Source organism: Amphiprion ocellaris, chromosome 11 (genome assembly GCF_022539595.1).
Source record: "Amphiprion ocellaris isolate individual 3 ecotype Okinawa chromosome 11, ASM2253959v1, whole genome shotgun sequence".
Classification (NCBI taxonomy): domain Eukaryota; kingdom Metazoa; phylum Chordata; class Actinopteri; family Pomacentridae; genus Amphiprion; species Amphiprion ocellaris.
The window spans coordinates 31,533,747-31,554,456 of NC_072776.1; the positions used below are offsets into that span (position 1 = coordinate 31,533,747).

The following is a 20,710-nucleotide window of genomic DNA, read 5'->3' on the forward strand; positions in this document are numbered from 1 at the left end:
CACTGCCCGACCTGCCAGAGCTTTGTTTTTTGCTTGTTGTATTTCTATTCTACAAGGCCGGAGAAGGGTGCACCGTTCCTGGCGGCACTGCAGTGCCAGGTCGATGCGTGGAGTGAAAGGAGCAAGCCCCTCTTTCAGCTCCCGGTGCTAAAAATCCGTTTAATATATAGTCCTCACGTTGGAGAACATATCAGATATTAAACTGATAAGAACAGATACTACACTTGATCTTAGCCAAAAGGCCGAGAAGCGATGAGCCCTGACTTTTCGCTGCCGGGGCCCAACCCCCTGGCGCAGTTCTCGCTTGTGCTGGTGCACTGTTTTCACCGGGCTGCACAAGTGGTTCCTGCTTGGCGACTCCGCCCACAAGCTCCACTGAGCACTGCCCAAACCCCCCCATCAAGCACAGACCCTCTGCTTTCAACCAATAGGTACGGCTCTGCCAGAGAGCAAAGCCTGCCAAAAATAGGCTAAACTCGTTGGAGTCACTCTCCACGGAAGTCTTTAGTAAAAGGCGAAAGACTTGTGCGTTATGAAGAGAAACCAGAGTAAGGGTGTCTTTGCTGCGGAGAAGCAGCCCAAAAGCCTGGTGGTCCCAGCCACTACCCTCGTGGTGGGGCTCGCTTGTATTGGCCACGAAGTGGCAGATCCCGGGCCACGCCCAGTGCACCTCACCTCTCCCCTCCCCGTGCGGCCAAAGGCTCCGTCCAGTCGCAATTGCAGTCCGTCGGCTGGATGGCCGGCCGCGTTCCGACGGTTGCCTCGTTTGTTTGGAAATCTAACAAACGCCGTGCCCTGCGGGTTTTGAGACTTCGGCTCCCTGGCCGTTCTTTGCCAAACATTTGCGGCGGCTGATGTGGAGTGATCCGACACCGTGGGAGCCCGGTGATACTCAAGAGCGGGCCACCCACAGGTCCGCAGGACGTCTGGCCACATTTTCCGGCCACTTCACTCAATTCAACTGAGTCAAGAAAGAACGTTTCAAATGTAGCTTTCACACAGGATAGCTGTCGTGAGCAACGCTGTCCTCCAGGAACAACCACTGCTAGGGTACGGACAAGGAATTTGCAAGAATGATGCTTGCTTTGCTGTGCGCAACGTGACACGAGGCTGCCTTGTCCTGTACTGTGCTGCATTTGAGGAGCCATTTTCCGCTCTCACCGGTCTCGCCATCGTGTTTCCAGAATTGTGTGCATGTGTGTTCTCGGTGCTGATGGTGGAATGGCCACGAGCCACCAACAAGGTACATAATAATAGTTAAAGGTCACACCCAAATGAATGAATCTTTGCATGCTTATTTGATAACTGTGTATTAGCCTTCACTTGTTTCTTCCTATAGAAAGAGTTATTGGTGGGTAGGTGTAAGTTTGTTTTCAGGTCCTTTAAAGAAACTGCTGAGATGTCTAGTTATGCAAGTTGTCTTTTACAGTTCCAGTTAAGGTTTATTAAGCTCGACTGGTTAAGATTAGGTAACTATAGCAATATCCTTTCCTTTTCTAGGATTAACTGTGAATGAACATGGATGGCTGCCTTTATTTTATATGATACTGGTACATGGAAGAAATGACTCTAACCTGCATATTATGTTTTCGTCTTATGACATTTACCGTTCTCAGAAAATTACCTTTGAATTTGGAATAAGCGCCTGCACAGCACAACGGAACCAAATTGATTAAAAATGTAATTAGAATAAAATGTGCAAATTCCACTTAATAATGGAAATAGTCTTTGAGAATTCTGAGCTGCTTGACGCATCAGAAAAACCAAGACTGACTCAGCTGAGACCAACAGTCATGCAGTAAAAAAATCACTTTATCAGCTGAACTGCAGGTTGTGTTTATACAGAACAAATCAGAGAGCCTGAGACCCAAAACACAACATATCTGATCAATAAAATAATGGGAAATTGCTCAAAAAACCTGTTTCATCTAATAGTTCAAAATTATTCAGATTGAAGTGATTTAAACATACAAAAGTCACATCATCTTTAAAAAAATTGAATAGACATAAAAAATTGTCAAAATTACATCATTTATCAGAGCCAGAAACCATAACGATGGGAAGAATTGTTGGAGTTTCTACTTTCAAGTGGTTCTTAATCGTGTTTGGTGAGCAGCTTCATTAGGAAAATAAATCAAATCCAAGCCTAAAATTGTGAAAATTTACTAAAAAATATATTTAAAATTCACTTAAAATAAACCATTTTGCATCAGATCCTGTAAAAACAAAACATTCTGAGCTGCTTGACACATCAGAAAAACCACAAGTGACTCAACTCAGACCAACAGTCATGCAGTAAAAAATTACTTAATCAGTTGAGACGCAAATACAACATATTTTACCATGACCTGGATGACTGAGAAACTACACAGACAACATATTTGACCAATAAATTAATGCAAAATTGTGCTTATAGTGAAGAAAGTTGTTGGAGGATATATTCGGCACAGTGAAACATCTTTCTAGAGTCCATATGCAGTCAGTGGGGTGAAAAACTAAGATTTTTTTTATGATTCACGGCCTGTTATTTGTGTCATCCTGCACAGAAGACATTTCTGAGTTTTCTCTGCTTCTAGTCAGTTTTTAAAGAGGAGACTGGACCTGTGTCATCTTTAGAAAATAGTTTTCCTTCTTAAAATAAAAGCCAGCCCCGTGGGATTTAAAGATTGCAGCAGGAACACACACAAACACAGTTGCTATCGCCTCTTCTTCCTCGTCTTCGATTTCTGCTGCAGCCCACAGCACACGGTGGGAACATCTCCAGTCTGTTTTGTGACTTGTTAAATCTGCTATTGATCGTACCTTGACAGCCTGCTCCATCTTAATGCCCTCCACAATGTCGATGGGCTCCTTCACAATGGCGTCTGGGTTTTCCGCCGCAACATCTTCGATGTTCACGCCCCCCTGCGAGCTGCCAATCAGCACCGGGCCCTGCGGGACACAAGTGGGAGTTAAAAGGGGTTTAATGCTCAGAGTTACTGCCCTGTTTCAATTTCTCAATCTGCAATTTCCATTCAGACAAGATTTATTCCTCTACTGGAGGTGAGCGGTTACATTATGGCTGCTCCGGTCACTGATTTTGTGAAGTGCTCATGAAATCAGCCAAACTACGTCCTGTTTTATCAGCTAACTGGATGCTCCTCCTGTTATTTAAATCATTACAGCCTCGCATTTTAAAACAAAACTCTGAGTTTCTTTCTCCTGCAGTTTAGCACCCTGGAGAAATTTGCTGCCATAAAAGGTTTCATCAGCCACGTTTCCAAACCCCATCAACAAGAGAAAGTTATATAACTGAGCACTCAAGTCGTACTGCTGGCTTCACATTACAGCGCAGTTACTGTCATTAACCTGCACATTATTTCAAGAAATCCATTGGTTTGTCCATAAAGAAAAGCCACCGCAAATTTTTAAATGTTGTGTTTTGTCTGTCCAACGGTTCAAAATTCTTGACATTGAAGTGATTTAAACACTAAAAAGACACATTATCTTCAAAAAAATTAAATTAAAGATGTAATTTGCAAAAATTGCAGCATTTATCAGAGCCAGAACCTGTAAAAACAGCAAGAATCGGTGGATATTCCACTTTCTAATGGTTCTTAATCATGTGTGGTGTGTAGCTCCAAAATTTACAAAATCTAAGCCCAAAAATGTGAAAATTCATCAAAATCACAAAAATGGTTTCTAGTGGAGCAAGTTTTGAGAAGGTACATTAAGCGGATTCTTTCAAGAAACCCATGGGTGGTGTTGTCTATAAAGAAAACCAATCTCAAGTCTTTGAATGCTGTTTTGTCTGACCAACAGCTCAAAATTCTTTGCATTGAAGTGATTTAAACACTAAAAATACACATTATCTTCAAAAAATTAAATAAAACATGTAAAAAAAAAAAAAAAAGCCAAATTCCACCATTTATCAGTCAAAAACTGTAAAAACAGGAAGAATCGTTGGATTTCCAACAGTGGTTCTAGTCATGTGTAGTGAGCAGCTCCATTGGGAAAATTAAACAAATATAAGCCTAAATTTGTGATAATTCCTCAAAATCATTGAAAATTTGCCAAAAATAACACATTTAGCATCAAATTCTGTAAAAACAAAAAATTCTGGCCTACTTGGCATATCGGAAAAACCATAACTGACTCAGTGGAGACCAACAGTGATGCAGCAAAAATTCAGGAACTTTTCAACTTAACTGCAAGCTGTGTATAAACAGAACAGAGCCGTTGGACGATACATTCAGTGGATTATTTCAAGAAGTCGACTGATGGTTTCGTCTAAAAAGAATATCCATCACAAGCCTTCGAATGCTGTGTTTTGTCTGAGAAATGGTTCAAAATTACTGATGATTTAACACTCTAAACCCTAAAACACATGAAAGCCATGCTATCTTAAAAAGAAAAATAAAGACATTAGAGCCAGAAACTGGATTTTGGACTTTCCAATAGTTCTCAATCATGTGGTGTGCAGGTTCATGAGGAAAATTCCTCACATCCAAGCCTAAAACTGTGAAAATTCATAAAAATCACTTAATTCTATGTGTCTCATTGGAAATTTGCCAAAAATAACCTATTTTGCACCAGATTCTGTAATAACAAAAAATTCTGGGCTTTTTGGCACATCAGAAAAACCATGACTGACTCAGCGGAGACCAACGGTGAGGTGGTAGAAATTCAGGGACTTTTCAGTTGAACTGCAGGATGTGTATAAACGGAATACTATAAAAACACATTTGACACACTGAGACCCAAATATAACATATCTGATCAATAAACTAATACAAAATTGCTCAAAAACACAGCTTATAGAGGAGCAAGTTGTTGGGCGATACATTCAGCACAGTGAAACAACCTTCTAGAGCCAATTCACAGTTTGATGTTGTAAACTACATATTGCAATTTTTTTTCCAGTATTAGCAAATTTTAGCAGCAAAATGTTGTACATGTTGACTGCAGTTTTTTTCCATATTTGTAAAATAAATAACCAAAGAATCAACTGCAGTTTTTGTTTATGATTTATGGCCTTACATTGGTGCCATACTGCACAGAAGACATTGTTTCCATAGAGGTGCAGGACTTTAAACTGCAATGAACAATGAGCCCATAGGGACTAAAAATGTGACAGGACCAAAAAAATGAATAAAAAAATGCCCACAAATCCAATAAATCCACACATTCGAGAAGCTGCAGAGAACAAATTTTTCTCCTTTTTGCTTGCAAAGTGACACAAAACATTAATTAATCGAGCATCACATCAGCTCACAATCAGCTGCCTGACAATAGAATAATCCCTTCGGCTTTAAATTGCTCTGATTGTGAAGCACAGCAACATTTGAATCGTGACTCTTGAGAGATTTTTTAGAGAATCTTTGTTCCAAAGACTCCCACCTTAGCAGAGTTTCTTTTGTCTTTACTCTGCTGTAGGCGACGTGATTATAACACTAAGAAGACGGAGCTCAAGTGAGGATCTTCATTGTTTTTTTTCCTCTTTATAGCATTTTAATATATAATGTATGATAATTGTCTTCTTATGCAGCACATACAGAACTCTGCACCACACTTTACATGTATTTTTTTTTTTGTTAAAAACTCTTGCAAAGTAATGTACATCTCCATGGCGACTTCTCTAAAATAAAGTTATCAGGAGAACCTAAATCAGTTTTGCTCTTTCCAAAGAACATGTCTTGTGTGTTCCAGTGGGTTAGTGGACTGATAAAGAACAAAAAAAGCATAAGAATTCTGTCCAGTGGCAAGATTTTGACTTCCAAAAAACAGAAAAAGAGGTTTGAAAATAGTTGATAGCTGCACAGTTTCTCATTTTAAAGTTATAATGTCAACTGAGTAGATATAGAAGGTTCACCTTTCATATATGTTGGGAGGGATTTCCTTGTATTTATGCCCTTAATTTAGTTTCCTAGCATCTCTTAGCATTTAAATCTTAAAATAAGTGGCTGCAAACTTTAGCCGAACTGGTTTTAAGGTTCTTTCAAAACAGAATAAACTGCTAACTGCCAACAAAACAAAGCACATTTTAAAAAAATTTCTCTGGTTTTTGACAGTTGTGCTGTTTGCATTTGCTGTTTGTTTGACTGATTAAGGATATTTTCAGTACTTATGCCTCTAGATCTCCTGTAAACCACCTGCTTAAATACAGATTAAATATCTAATATATTTATATTCTGTGTTTAATTCACTGGATCTTGAGAGAATCGAAGCTAGAAGACTGACTTCAGACCAGACTATAAAATGTGCTGGAACAAATATCTCTGTCTTTAGTACTGTGCTGCCATCTAGAGGTGCAGGAGGGGTGAGGACTCTTATTAATACGTCTGTTAAAATCACATGCATCTTGGCAACTATTAAAGATAAATTATAGCTGTTATTTCTCATCATGTCATTGATTCTGAATCTGAAAGACTGGACAAGTAGATGAGTTGAAATAAGAATTGAAGGTGTCAAGAAAAAGTCTCCCCTTTGAGAACAAAAAAAAGTCAACTAGTGATATTTTCTTCAATTCATATAGCTGCAGGTCACAAAAATGCAAACCAAAAACCTATAGAACACCTTTTAATATGAAATTCTTGATCACAGAGATTTAAAAAAGTTATTTTTGTTTCATTTTCACAACAAATTATACCAAAAAAATCTAATCTGATGCTTCTTTTTTTCACATTTCAACTCAATAATCAGAGGAAGTTTGATCTACTTGTCCAATAATACAGATTCTGAATCAATGACATGATCAGAAATAACAAAATTTGAGGCTTTTATGTATAATATTTGCTGAGATATTGTCGTTCAAACATAACTTTAAAGATCAAGTTTTCTGTTTTAAAACAACGGCGACTGTGCTGCTGTTTGAAAACGCAGTTAAATCTACACTACTTTTAATTTCAGTGTAAATCCAAGAAAATTGTTGTTTTTTTTAAGGCTTTTATGTGCAGATACAAACAGTTGCCACTGCCGGTCTGTTCTCAGCTGCCTCTACCTCCAAGAAATCTCCTTTTTTTATATACATATTCTACAAAAAGTAGCTTCCTTGTCATGATGGAAAGGACTGGTGCAAAATAGGTTAAACGGGAACAAAATGTGAGGACAGCTGTAAGCACATTAACCCTCAAACACAACTGATAGTAACCCTTAGATGCTTATTTGGCTGCAAGACTAAAATATGCATCAATCTCATACAATGTTGACACCTCTTTTGTGGAGTTAAACAATGAGAACAAATGCAGACAAAAAAAAAAAGATGCTCAAGTGGGTCAAAAAATAACCCGGTGAAGTCGTTTTCTTGCAATGTCTTTGTAGTGGAAAGTTTTTATCATTTCATATTCCAGCTATTCCTCGAAAAAATGTTTTTGATAGCATTCCATCTAAACATTTAAGTTGCCTTTTATACTTTTAAAGAAATTGTACTATTTGTGTTACTACCCCCAAGCTCTTTATCACGGATAATATCACACAAGAGGTGATGAAGTGCACAAACTAGGAGGAAAAGAGTGGAAAAATGTCAACAAAATGGATGTTGACATTCTTCTATTGCTGTTCTGTGTAATATTCTTCTTTTTCAAATCATCAAAATGTTCAAAATCTGTTATAAAGTGAAAAATAAACATATTTCAAACATGAAATCTTTCTTGTGCGGACAAAAATATAATACAAGCAATAATACAAATGATTATTCTTAACCAAAAATGACAAAAACGGCATAAAAACGCATTGATTCTTATGTTTGACACACTCATGGAAGAGTGTAGCGTCCAATCACTTGTGCATCTAAGGGTTAAAAAAGGCGTCAAATCTTCTATGCTTTTTCTAAATTACTAAATTTACAATGATTTTTATAAATCTAAAACCCACTTGTTCCACCCCAGAAAAGGGAGAAAATCTAACAAATAATAAATAAATAACGGTACACAACGCATTGATGACTTTATAGCTTTAAACATTTGTTCTTCTAGTCGCTCAAACTCGAAAAAATGCACTGAAAGTGGATACATTTTTACAAAAGTTATCTCAGAATCTATCTAAAATTTGACAGATATTATTTTAAATAATATTTAAATGTATGTTAGAGAAGTTTCCTTCATATCAGAGCTGGTTGAGCAGAAGAAGACGTGAGATGAAATCACATTATCTGGTTTCGGTCTGTGGGTCTTCTCACCTGATAGGACCTCTCCATGGTGATGGCGAAGTAGTACTCTCTGCGTGGATACCTGCGCTCACAGATGAACACCTGGTTGCAGATGCGACCCGCCTCCCCGGTCTGCTTGGTGTACAGCTTTCGACCGATCATCTGGGATGAAATGTCTCGGGCCTCCTCTGGCCTAAAGACGAGGGAAGGGAAGGAAAATTCTGTTTGTTGCAGCACTGAATTGAAAAACTTCATACTGTAGAGAATGTTTTCAAACAATCAAAAAGGCCTTTTAGTTGCATTATAGTTGGGTTTCTGTCTTTAATATAATATTGCAAAAACCTCAACCTTACATTGTGAAGTATAAATCGATTGGTTTTGTCTATTGAATATTCATCTCAAGTCTTCGAATGTTGTGTTTTGTCTGAAAAATAGTTCAAAATTACTCGTGATTTAACCCTCAGAACCCCAAAACACATGAATGACATGTTATCTGTAAATAAATAAAACATTTTTAAAAAGCCAAAATACACCATTTATCTGAGCCAGAAACGGTAAAAACAGAAAGAATCATTGGATTTTCTACTTTTCAATGGTTCTTAATCACATGTGGCCTGCAGCTCCATTAACTAAATGAACCAAATCTAACCCTGAAATTGTGATTACTCCTAAACACCACTTCATTCTAAATTCGATTTAAAATTCGCCAATTTTGCACCAGTTTCTCTATAAACAAAAAATTCTGGGCTTCTTGGTGCATCACAGAAACCACGACTGACTCAGCTGAGACCAACAGTGACGCGGTAAAAATTCAGGGACTTTTCACCTGAACTGCAGGCTGTGTATAAACAGAACAGTACAGAAACAAATCAGAAATGCTGAGACCCAAATACAACATATTTGATCAATAAAATAATGCAATTAAAAACATGGGAAAAAAATGCCTAAATTAAATTAAATTAAATTAAATTAAATTAAATTAAATTAAAAAGCCGTTAAAAAACATTAGTGATTTAACCCTCGGAGCCCCAAAACACATGAAAGACATGCTATCTTTAAGTAAATAAAATAAAAACCTGTAAAAAAAAAATGCCAAAATGAAATCATTTATTAGTCAGAAACTATAAAATCTCTAAGATTTGTTGAATTATTGACTTTCCAATGGTTCTTAATCCGTTTCTGTAGGAAAATCAACCAACTCCAAGCCTAAAATTGTGTTAATGCATCAAAATTATGTTCACCAAAACTAAAAATCAACTTTGCATGAGATTCTGCAGCCAATTCTGTGACTAATAGTTCAAAACTATTCAGATTAAAGTGATTTAAACACATGAAAGTCACATTATCTTTAAAAAAAATTCAATAGACGTAAAAAATTGTCAAAACTACACCATTTATTAGAGCAAGAAACCATAAAAACTCAAGAATCACTGGATTTTTGACTTTCTAGTGGTTCTGCAGCTCCACTTGGAAAATGAACCAATTCTAAGCCTAAAATTGTGATAACGCATCAAAATCATGTCTCACTTGAAAATTTGCCCCAAAAAAATCACTAAAAATTTGTATGAAATTCTGCAAATAAATAAATAAATAAATTGTGGTTCTTGATATATCAGAAAATCCATGACTGACTGAGCTGAGCCGTACTTGCTTTTTTCATTTTGTTTATTCAATATGAGAAAAAAAACCCCAAAATGCTACCTCTAGGTGTTGTCTTAAAATGTTTAGCAAAATACAAAGAAATAACTTTGCTATCATGTATGACCAAAAAAAGCATCACATCATGACATTTCAAGAGCTTAATCCAGCATGTTATTTGGCATTTTTTGCTTTAAAAAAACATCTAAAATATTTAGCTGATTAAACATGATCTCTACGGGGTTCATCTAATTAAATTTAAGCCTCTCAAAAACACATTTCAATATTTATTGTTGCTTTTGGTGATAGGAAGGGTGAGGGGACCAGTTGTAGGAACCCTTTTCCTATCACAAAGTAAGAAATGTAACACTTGTTTCAGTGACACACTGGCTTAAAATCCATGAAACAAATCGATAAAAACATGAAGAGAAGAAATGGCTCTGAATTATTTACCAGGTGCATGAATTTATTGGCATTTATATGACATGTCTGTCAACATTTTTCTCATTATCAAGCAGCAGAAAGTGCATGGATGCATTTATTAGTAAAACAACAGCTAATTATTTTAACATCAATATGTGGATTTTATGTAATGTTTTCATTTGACAGGCCAGGTAATATTTAAGACATTTTTATACCTTTTAAGACCTTTTTAATGACTTTTCCAATGAGTTCTTCAACCAAATTGTGCAGATTCTTCTATGTGACAGTTGTTCCAGATGACATAATTAATCGACTCGACGTGCACCTGAATAAGCAGCAGGAAACTGACAGATGGACTGGAAATTATTAATTCATCTGAGCTGATTAAATCTTCATTCATTCATTACGAGCTGATGATTGTTGAGGTTCCCCAACAGCGACGTACGGAGACGTTTCAGAATATTACCACCCACAGCAGCCCATATATCATGATTTACCACTTTTGTAAAGTATTTAAAGCTTTTTATGAGAAGATAAGCATTTATTAGTGGGGACTCTGCAGTGCTACAGCAGCAGTATAAGTATAAACCAAAATATACAGAAGTACGAGCTCTAACAAAAATATTATTGCACGTATCAGTGGTACTGTGCAGATTTTTTGATTAGTAGCAATTCTGTAAAGTATTATTATTGCACAGATTGCTAAACAGCACATATTTAATAATAAAATAGCATACATTTAATACCTTCTCAGGTTTCTTTTGGCCTTTTGCTTACCAAGAACTGAGCAATACTTTACTTTTGTGTCACATTCGATAACTAAAGCCACAAAAACCCGCTGTCTGAGCCGTGACTTTTAAAGAGGAATAATTAAAACAACACCAACAGAGGAAAAAAACAGTTCAGTTTATGTTTGCTTCTCCAGCGCAGGTTAGATTAGGTTTAATGCTTGTATCTTACTTTATATTCCTGCTGCTTTTCTGTACCTCATTCCTGTCACACTGGTGACATTTTGCCAAGTAGGTGACATTTTACGGTCTCAGACAGCCAGTCACTCCGCTGAGCCAATTAAAACTAATGAAACACTGCACTGATGTCCACAGAACCTCAGTTATATAATGTAAAATCGGACATTTTTCCCTCTGCAGAAGGCATATTTAAGCACTTAAAAGTTTCTGTCAGAAACTCAGGGAAAGTTGTGGGTTACAGTGCAAAGGTACACACAGTTCACTGAGGTTTTATATGAGAATAACAACTACTGACTAGGGCTGGGCGATATGGCCTCAAAAAAAATCTCAGATTTTTTCACAAAAAAATCCCGATTCACGATTTATCCGATTTTTTTTTTAACCCCCTACCTAATCTCTGCACGCTGAAGTCCAGTCTACTTTATGCAAATGAGCTGCAGTCCTCTCCAGGTAAACACACAGGATCGCAGCTGGAAACACACTGCAACTGGACCAGCATGCCACATGCGGGGCATTTCCAGCTGCGATCCGCTGTGTTTACCTGGAGAGGACTGCAGCTCATTTGCATAAAGTAGACTGACTTCTACTTTATGCAAATTGGATGCAATCTTTGTCTTCTAGATAAAAATGGAGAAGTCTTCTGGAAGTATTTTAAATCTGGGAAGTTGTAATTATTCAAATTGTCATCTGGTCCTGAACGTGTTTCATGTAGTAGATGAAAACAAAAGAAACAGCTCATCATTCATGTGAGTTAAATGTTCAATACTTCAGGGAAAAAAATGTATTTCCATCTTCTAAAAAGTTCAACAAAAACACCTCAAGACAGCAAACAAACTTTAACATTTCCTTTAACTTTTCCCAACATAATACTTCAAAATGTGAATAAAAAATTATCCTGGCAAACTACTGTCTTTGTGAGCAGTAGGAAATCGGATCGTTTTAATTATTTCTGACTGACGCCTTTATCAAAACAACCCGGGTTTGTTTAGCTGCACTGCAAACAAACGAAGCAGCTGTTCGGATATTAGACGCCGTTTTATGCGGTGTCGATTGGCACCTGCTGTTTCCATGGCAACCACAGCCACCTCCAGATCAAGCAGGACTTTAAGAGCGAAGATAACTTTTGGTCTACGTTAATTTGACAGACGCTGGATTACTTACGAGTAGACGATCCTCACTCCGCCCTTCAGTCCGCCCTCAAACGTCCCCTTTCCTCTGCCGCCGGCCAGAACCTGAGCTTTCACCACCAGGTCCTTTGAACCTGCACACACACACACACGAATAAAACTCATTAATGTTAAGCATGATAAAGATCATTCATGCTGCTCTGTCATGCCAGAAATTGTGAGGATCTGCTGCTTTTCTCTGCACATTTATGCATTAGACCACCTGCTCTACATCCAAGGAGGTAACATCTCCAATACTGGTTTAATTATTGTTGAATAAAACAAGCTGCTTGTTCCATTTAACGGCCGCTGAGACTTCATACTATCCTGGAATCTTACAAGTTGAGTGTCAGCTGATACCACTGAAGCTGGAGGAGACTATGTTTAGACTCACACACATACTAAAAGTCACTGGAGGTCAGAAATGGCCGGCAACAGGAATGGACAGTCAGCCGAGTGTTAGGTGTAATACTGGAATGGTGTGATTTTTTTCCCCTGTAAATAATAGAATAAATATTCCCACAACTATACATTTATGCATTGTACTCAACGGCAGATTCCAAGTACTTGTATTTGAATATTTCTGAGTCATGCTACTTATGTTCCACTACAGAGGAAGTATTTTACTATTTTACTCCGCTACATCTGTCTGACAGCTGTATTTAGTCATTATTTATTGAGTATAATTCAATATTGTGTTCTGCTATATACTATATAATCACTTATCAATCAATATTTACTCATTTATTGATCATTGAGGACCATTTTTAAAGAGAAAATGCCAAATATTGGATGTTTTCCACTTCTTACATGTGGCCAATTTTGCACTTTTGTAGTCATAAAAACATGTAAAGACATCTTCTTGGCCACTGGGGAAGTCTGATTATTGCTAAGAGTCTATAAAATCTCTTTTTTCAGCCCTAAGAATGTTTCAACCAACATTATAATTCTGTAAAAACACATTAATGCATCAGTAATAACACTCACAAGGTCAATTTTGGATCTCTTATGACATTTCGCTAGTGGTATTTCAGTATTTTCACCCATTTTCGCATAAATAATTCTATTTCTAAGCACTTTCCCCAATTTAATTTTCATCTATATCTGAAAATAGCTCCCTAAAATTCACTTTTCCCTCGTATATGTCAGTGTAGGGCACCTGCATATCTGAGAGTTTATTCAATATTTCCAAATGACTGACGTTGACTTGGTATGTAATAGAATAGAAATCATTTATTGTCATTGCACAGTGTACAATGAAAATAATTTAAAAAGTCATATAAATGTGTTATTTTTCTCTCCTAGGATACTTGGATAAGTTAGAGTTCTGGTCGGTTGTTTTCTAGATTAGATAATGTCAGATTAATTACATAATATTAAAAAGATAAATAAATCCCTGACCTTGAACCTTCTCTTGAGTCAAAGTTCCAGTTAAATTGTTTCCTTATTTCACTGTCAGGATTACAAATTAATGAGCACAATAGGACACATCCAGCATAATAAATCACTAAAGGGAAACAACTTAAATCCAGAAAAGTGCCTTAATAAATCTGCACAGACTCTCCAAACAGAAGACTAATTAAAATGTAATTAATTCTGTTGTTAGTGTAATAAACCTAGAATGTACTCATAACAACATCAAATACGTTCACTGAGAATTAAAGAGCAACTACTTTACTAATGACAGAACATTTAAAAACATATTATTGGGCTCTACGAAACTCTGATTATTGATATTAATTTATATATAATGCTTTCAATTGTGCTAAAAATGTCCCAGATTTCAACTAACATTGTAATTCTGTACGAACACATTAATGCATCTGTAATAACCTGCATCATAAATAATTATGCAACACTCACAAGGTCCATTTGTGATCTGTTCTGACATTTCGCCATTACTTTCACCCATTTTCACATAAATACTTCTACTTTTAACGCTCCATTCCTAACTAATTTTCACCTATTGCTTAAAATAGTTCTCTAAATTCACTTTTTCCTCATCTTTGTCAGTGTAGGCCATCTACATACCTGACAGTTTCTTTAATATTTCCAAATCTCTGCTGTTGTGTAAGTACTTATGTAATATAATAGAAATCCTTTATCGGTGTTGCACAGTGTATAACTATACACTATAATTATACAGAAATCCTGTCGGTGCATTCACACAATCAGACATTTTTAAAGTAAAATACAAAAATCTAGAAGAAAGCACTTTGTAACTTTCAGTTCTGCATTCTTCTGGCAGAAAAACTACCACCTCAACCTGTTTTTCTATTTTGTTATTTGCACTTTAACATTAACATTTCATCATCCTGTATGCTGGCATACATATACGTATATAGGACAGTTAGGCTGAACTTTCTGATCGTCTTCTCATGTCTTACCGATCTCCTTGGCGACGGCGTAGGCCTCCTCCGAGGAGCTGGCCACCATGCCGGCCGGCACAGAGATGCCGGCCTCTTTGAGCAGGCCGATGCTCATGTACTCGTGTAGGGAAAGGTTCCTCTGCTGCTGCTGCAGGTGGGGAGGCTGCTGCTGGGACACATGGCCTCCGAACAGACCAGAAGAACCACCGAGAACCTGGAGGAGCAAGAAGAGGAGGCACTGAGCTTCAAACGGCACGCTGGGGTAGAGCTGACGAGAAGAAAGTGTGTGCAGTCCTTGGAATTGTCTGCATTTATCTAGAAATTTAGCTTAAAATTAAGTCAGATCTTCTTAACTTAAAATTAGAAAAAATGACTTAAAAATTCAATAAAATGACTTGAAACTTTTACAATGTGATTCAAAATTTTCTAAAATGATTAAAACTTTCCCAAAGTGACTCGAAAAATCTTCAAGATTGTTAGAAAAAGTCATGCCAAATTACTTAAAATGTTTCCAGAGTCACTGAGAATTCTCCAAATTCCTTAAAATACAAACAGGAGTGATTAAATTATCTCCTCTGTTTATGTGGGATCAACTCAGACTGATCAGTCCTGCTGTTATTCTCTATTTTCTTAATATTTCACTTTTCTATCACTGTTATTGTCCACTAAGGTCCAGATCTTAAAGCTTTACTAAATATTGTTTTCCAGACTCTGTTTCAGGTTAATCTAATTTAGCCGCTAGCCGTTAGCATAGCATTAGCTGCTGTGAGAGAAGCTAATTTTCCTGGTTTGTGTTTCTGAGACCACAGAGTGACAACAGACAGAGAGGAGGCTGATCAGACCTGAAGCAGAGCATTTAACTGATCTATAACAATACAGATACCGATAATTTTAAAAATGCCAACTACTGATAATCGGCCAGGTCAATAACGGGTCTATCTCTAAAACAAACACAACCTATTTCAACTAATGCCACACAAATCATTGCCTATATTAAATATACATATATCAAAAAACTATTTATCTGTCTTCTATGTAAATTCTGCACCTTAAATATGATTGATGTAGGAATTCACCAAACTCATTAGGCCTCTGAACTCAACAGTTTCTGGATATTTTCAGCTCCTGTCACATTTTTAATTACAGTGGGCTCATTTTTTTCATGCACCTCAATTAAAAACAGTACAATCATGATTAGAAGTACAGAGAACTCAAAAATGTCTTTATGGCAGGTTATAATTGCCATTTCTTTAATTATTTTACATCACAAAACTTTTAAAACCTGGAATCAACACATGTTGAAATGGTGACTCTACATACTATTTTTATTTTACTACTATTTTCTTATTTATTCTATATTTGTCTCCCCAGGTATGTTTCAACACTGCCTGCAGTTCAGCTGAAAAGTCCCTGAATTTGTGTGACATTAATGGCTTCTTGGTTGTGCTGAGGAGTGCAGAATTGTTAGGTTTGTTTTACAGAATCTGATCCATATAATTTGCTTTTGGCGAGACAAGTAAAATAAAGTGATTCTGACGAAAAAAATACAATTTTAAGGTTTAAAGTTTCTCCAATGGAACGACACGACAGATGAGTAGCGCACGGATGGTTGGAAAGTCGCCAACAAAATGATTATCCCTGTTTTTGTAGTCATTATGAAAATTTTTCCGTCCAAGGTAACATATGTTTCAAACACGCCAGAGGGTTTTAGGGCTCAGAGGTTTAAGAAACAGCTGATGACCTGAGAGCAACACGTGGAGATTCCTGAAAGTAGTCACAGACAGTAAATAAAAAACTTTCTAAATGATTGTCTTACAACAGAGAAGTTGTTTGTGGTCAGCAGCACAACACAAGCAACGGTGGGAATTTGACAAAGGATGTGAAACAAATGTTATGAGTCAGTTGGACACCAGATGGACTGATTTCCTCAAAGCACAGAATCACAATCTGGGAACTCTGCTGACGACAGTGATGCTGGACTGGATACACAAAGATGGTTTAGAGCCGAGACAAAGTCGGTCAAAAGATGTCAGACAGTATTTTGATAATTAATTAGTCTTTCTTCAAGAAAAATGGAGCAAAATGTTTCAGATATGTGCAGATTTCTAACCCTTTTCAGTATCTTTTAAGGCTTTAAGGCAACTGAATTTAATGCTTTTAAAGCCTTTAAAAATCTGCATATATCCTGTTTTAGTCAAGTTATTTAATGCTATTTGTAATCTATACATCTTTACTTTATTACAAGTTCAGTCTGATATCATACGTCTAAAAACAAAAAAAAATATTGGAAATATGTTCAGAATAAGTTGATGCTCTCTTTGTTAATCACGAGACATCTTGCCATCACAATATGTTGCACAAGATATATTTTCATTTTGACCATGAATCAAATGAGGAAATGAAATAATTTCGAAATAAAAAACTGATTATTCTGTCTCTCAGCTGCTGCTTCTCTTTATCAGGACACAGTTCCAGCTCTGCTTGTGGCCTCGACCGTCTTTGTTTACCTGATTACAAATTAAAGCAGGAGATAAAATAAAGGCCACAGAGTGAAACTTCTAGGACGCACATAAAAGTAGTGTCTGTCTATTGAAGTATTAATCTGTGTCTTCTTTTTGTGCACACAAACAAGCACTTTCTGCTTGACAAAATGACTGAAATGCTAAACTAAGCCACCCAGAAGCTTCATATTTAATATATAAACATGAACACGATATCAATCTGTACATCTAACTCTTGGCAAGAAATCCCATAACCACATTTCCTAAAACTATTCGAGAGCTCATGTGTAGCTCTGAGACCAGCAGCTCTTCTCGTATAAATTAATCTGCCAATATTTGCTAGGACGGTTAATATCAGAGGGAGCAACAATAAAGACATTAAAAGCTGGTTCAGACTCTTCCTGTTCTTCTCTCTCTGGTGTATTGTCTTGTTTTTGCATCAGTGTTTAAATCATATCCACACTAAAGCAGGAAAATTTGCATTTTTTGCTACTTTCAGTTTTTCTCAAATTTCTCCCCCCAAAAACTGGCCTTAATTTTAGTTTTTTATAGCTTTTATTGTATATACAAACAGAAAAAAGTAACAGTAAATGTAAACATTTACAGTGAAAATCATTCTGAAGTGTATTTTTCATCCTGGTCAGTATATATTTCAATCAAGGCTCATCAGTAACTAAGTTTTATGCAATATTTTTGTATTAAGAAGTGAATATGGAAATGAGTTCTTGGATAAAACCCTCAAAAATCACAACTGCCACATACTTACTGAAAAACTACTAATTTTCTAGTAAAACTTTTTTGCGGAACCATTTCTCTTCAGCTGTCGTTACCATAAAGATGCATTTTAGATGCACCATTCCACAGCACAAAGACCCCTCATTTCAACAACATATTTATGTCATTTAAATGCGTATAGACTCTATGAAAACGCATCTGTTTTTACATTTAAATACATAATTAGCTATCACTTTTTTTTAGGGGATATACACTACTGTTCAAAAGTTTGGGGTCACCCAGACAATTCCATGTTTTCCATGAAAACTCACACTTTTATTCATGTGCTAACATAACTGCACAAGGGTTTTTTAATCATCAATTAGCCTTTCAACACCATTAGCTAACACAATGTAGCATTAGAACACAGGAGTGATGGTTGCTGGAAATGTTCCTCTGTACCCCTATGGAGATATTCCATTAAAAATCAGCCGTTTCCAGCTAGAATAGTCCTTTACCACATTAACGATGTCTACACTGGATTTATGATTCATTTAAGGTTATCTTCATTGAAAAAAAACAGCTTTTCTTTCAAAAATGAGAACATTTCTACGAGATCCCAAACTTTTGAACAGTAGTGTATCCTTAGCTGTGGATGAATCTTTAAAGCCTGTCGGATGATAACTACTTTGAAATGTTCAAAAGTGTAAAAACATCTGAACGAAGCAACACTCATCTAGAACATGCGGCCAAAAGAAAGAAAAGTCTGTACGGACTCAGAGTGACGTCTCAACTAGATGGCTGTCCTGAGTACAATACTTCAGCTATAAGTGTCTTATCTTGTGTTAATTAAATTGTAATCACCTTGAGATGTACCAACAGTTAAAAAAAGAGTAAATTAAGTAGCTGTTCCAGGTTTTAATCAAATGGGTGTTGCAAAGAAAAGCCTGTTATACTGTATATGAGTTTGAATGTCCATCAACAACTTTATAAACGTACTAGGATCCTGCACAAACGGTGATACCTTGGTATGAGGATTTTCTTATGATTAAATCTGACTAAAATCTTCCTTGCAAGTTTCATATTGCAGATATGGCTGCACGGGAGTGTTTGAAAACAACATGGATCATGTATGATGGATATGATTCAGTGTGCTACTCTGATATTTTACTATTCAGCCCTAAAAATACTGTCTCCATACGCCTCCATTATGACAAAAGCATCGAATAAACTGTAGACTGGACACCTCTGACTTCAATTAAGGTCAGCTGTGACTTATCAGCTTTTATCTGTGACAGTTTTATGTCTGTAAACGTTTTCCAAAGTAATAAAATGACGAGACATCGTGCCACTCCAGTGGAAGTACCAGTCTCAGCGTGGGCCCCCCTGTACTGATGATCCGGATCCGCCTCTGCGGGCCCCGGAGCAGGTGCCCACTTCTCCCTGTCGGTGTCCCAGCCCTGGATCTCCTCTGTGGTTTGTTCCCGCTGTGAGCTGTCAGACTGTCTCGGGAGTGAAAGCTGTTGTTTGTGCTCACTGAGCGGATTTATCCTGACAACTTTCCGAGATCACTCAGCGGGACAGATGCGGCGGGGCTGAGCCGCCGAGAGGCAGCAGCCGCCGGTGGAGGTCACCGCGCTTCTCCGCGTATTTTCTACCACAAAACTGCCGTTAAAAACAACACAGAACACTCTGCGACAGAACAACCTCAGGCCGAGGCGCTCCTGTGTGTGTCCGCTGGTGCTGCTGCAGCTCTGACAGCCGGCCACGCTAGCCCCGCGCTAGTTAGCATGTTAGCCAAAACAACGGAAATTCAATGGAGTTGTGCTAATGTCAAATTTGACCCCGTTAGCTTTTAGGGAAACTGCAGTCGACAGGAAAGGCAAGGCGCCGTAACGGACAGCTGCCCTGAAAGCCAAAGACCTTCGATTCAATGTGGGCACACACTCACCTTGGTGGCGGAGCTGAGAGAGTTTCTGGCCCCTGAAGTTCTCAGGCTAGCCGTCAAACGGCCGCAGATCAGGGACGTCGCCATGTCTACAGTGGAGGAGGAATGAAGCAACACGCATGCGTAGCGAGCCTCAAAGACGGCTTCCCTCAGTGCCGCCTTCAAGTGCTGTCGGAAATTATATGATAAAAGAAAATAAAACTAAGTAAAGCTGAAGTTACCGTCCGTACACGACTGAGAAATGTTCATATTACTAATACATGACAAGGAAACTGAAATGTTAACAGATTGTTTATTCAAAACAGTCTTTGCTGTTTATTTTTCAAACCAGAATACACAACGCTGATTTATGAAACGGCTTTTTTACAAAGTTTCTGAAGGCAGCACTATCACTCCCTTCCACAGTGTAAATATAGCCTGTTTCTGACCTTTAGCCTAAATAAGCACAATTCTTAGTGCATAAATGCTCGTGAATTAATAAAGAAATTATTTTATTTTGAATTCCATTTCTATTCACTTTTTTAAAAAATCTAACTTGCCGTGCCTTTGCATGACTTTCAGGCCCTATAAACAAGCCAAGATGCCTGAACCTGTTGCAGCTTGTTTATGGAAGTTAGAACATTCTAATGAATCCTGTCTCACCACACTCCAACTGTGTTATTAGTGGAGTATAAAAGGTACTTTGCATTTGTACTTTCACATATGTTGACAGTGAGCCTAAAATAAAACTCTGTTTGATGAAATAATTAGTGGTAATGAAGGTCAAAACTTGGACTTGAGTATTTACATTTTATGCTACTTTATACTTCTTTTAGTGGGAAATCTTTCCAAACTACATTATGTTCAACTACACTTCAA

The 20,710-nt window shown here is 37.2% G+C and overlaps 1 protein-coding gene and 2 non-coding genes across 3 annotated transcripts in view; all 3 read right to left on the reverse strand.

The window, feature by feature from the left end:
* sucla2 (succinate-CoA ligase ADP-forming subunit beta) overlaps window positions 1-20,012 on the reverse strand; it is a 38,182-nt gene extending 18,170 nt beyond the window's left edge. The window contains exons 1-5 of the mRNA XM_023273786.3: window positions 19,856-20,012; window positions 14,708-14,903; window positions 12,316-12,415; window positions 8,156-8,318; window positions 2,803-2,931 (exon numbers count right to left, since the gene is read on the reverse strand). Coding sequence (XP_023129554.1) covers window positions 2,803-2,931; window positions 8,156-8,318; window positions 12,316-12,415; window positions 14,708-14,903; window positions 19,856-19,939 — 672 coding nt within the window. The 5' untranslated portion in view covers window positions 19,940-20,012. The remainder of the gene's footprint in view (window positions 1-2,802; window positions 2,932-8,155; window positions 8,319-12,315; window positions 12,416-14,707; window positions 14,904-19,855) is intronic.
* On the reverse strand, window positions 63-254 carry LOC111576097 (U2 spliceosomal RNA). Its single transcript, XR_002746308.2, has one exon. It is a non-coding gene; the product is annotated as a U2 spliceosomal RNA (small nuclear RNA).
* Window positions 437-552, reverse strand: LOC111565300 (U5 spliceosomal RNA). The gene has a single exon (XR_002745876.1). It is a non-coding gene; the product is annotated as a U5 spliceosomal RNA (small nuclear RNA).
* Window positions 20,013-20,710: the final 698 nt, after the last annotated feature.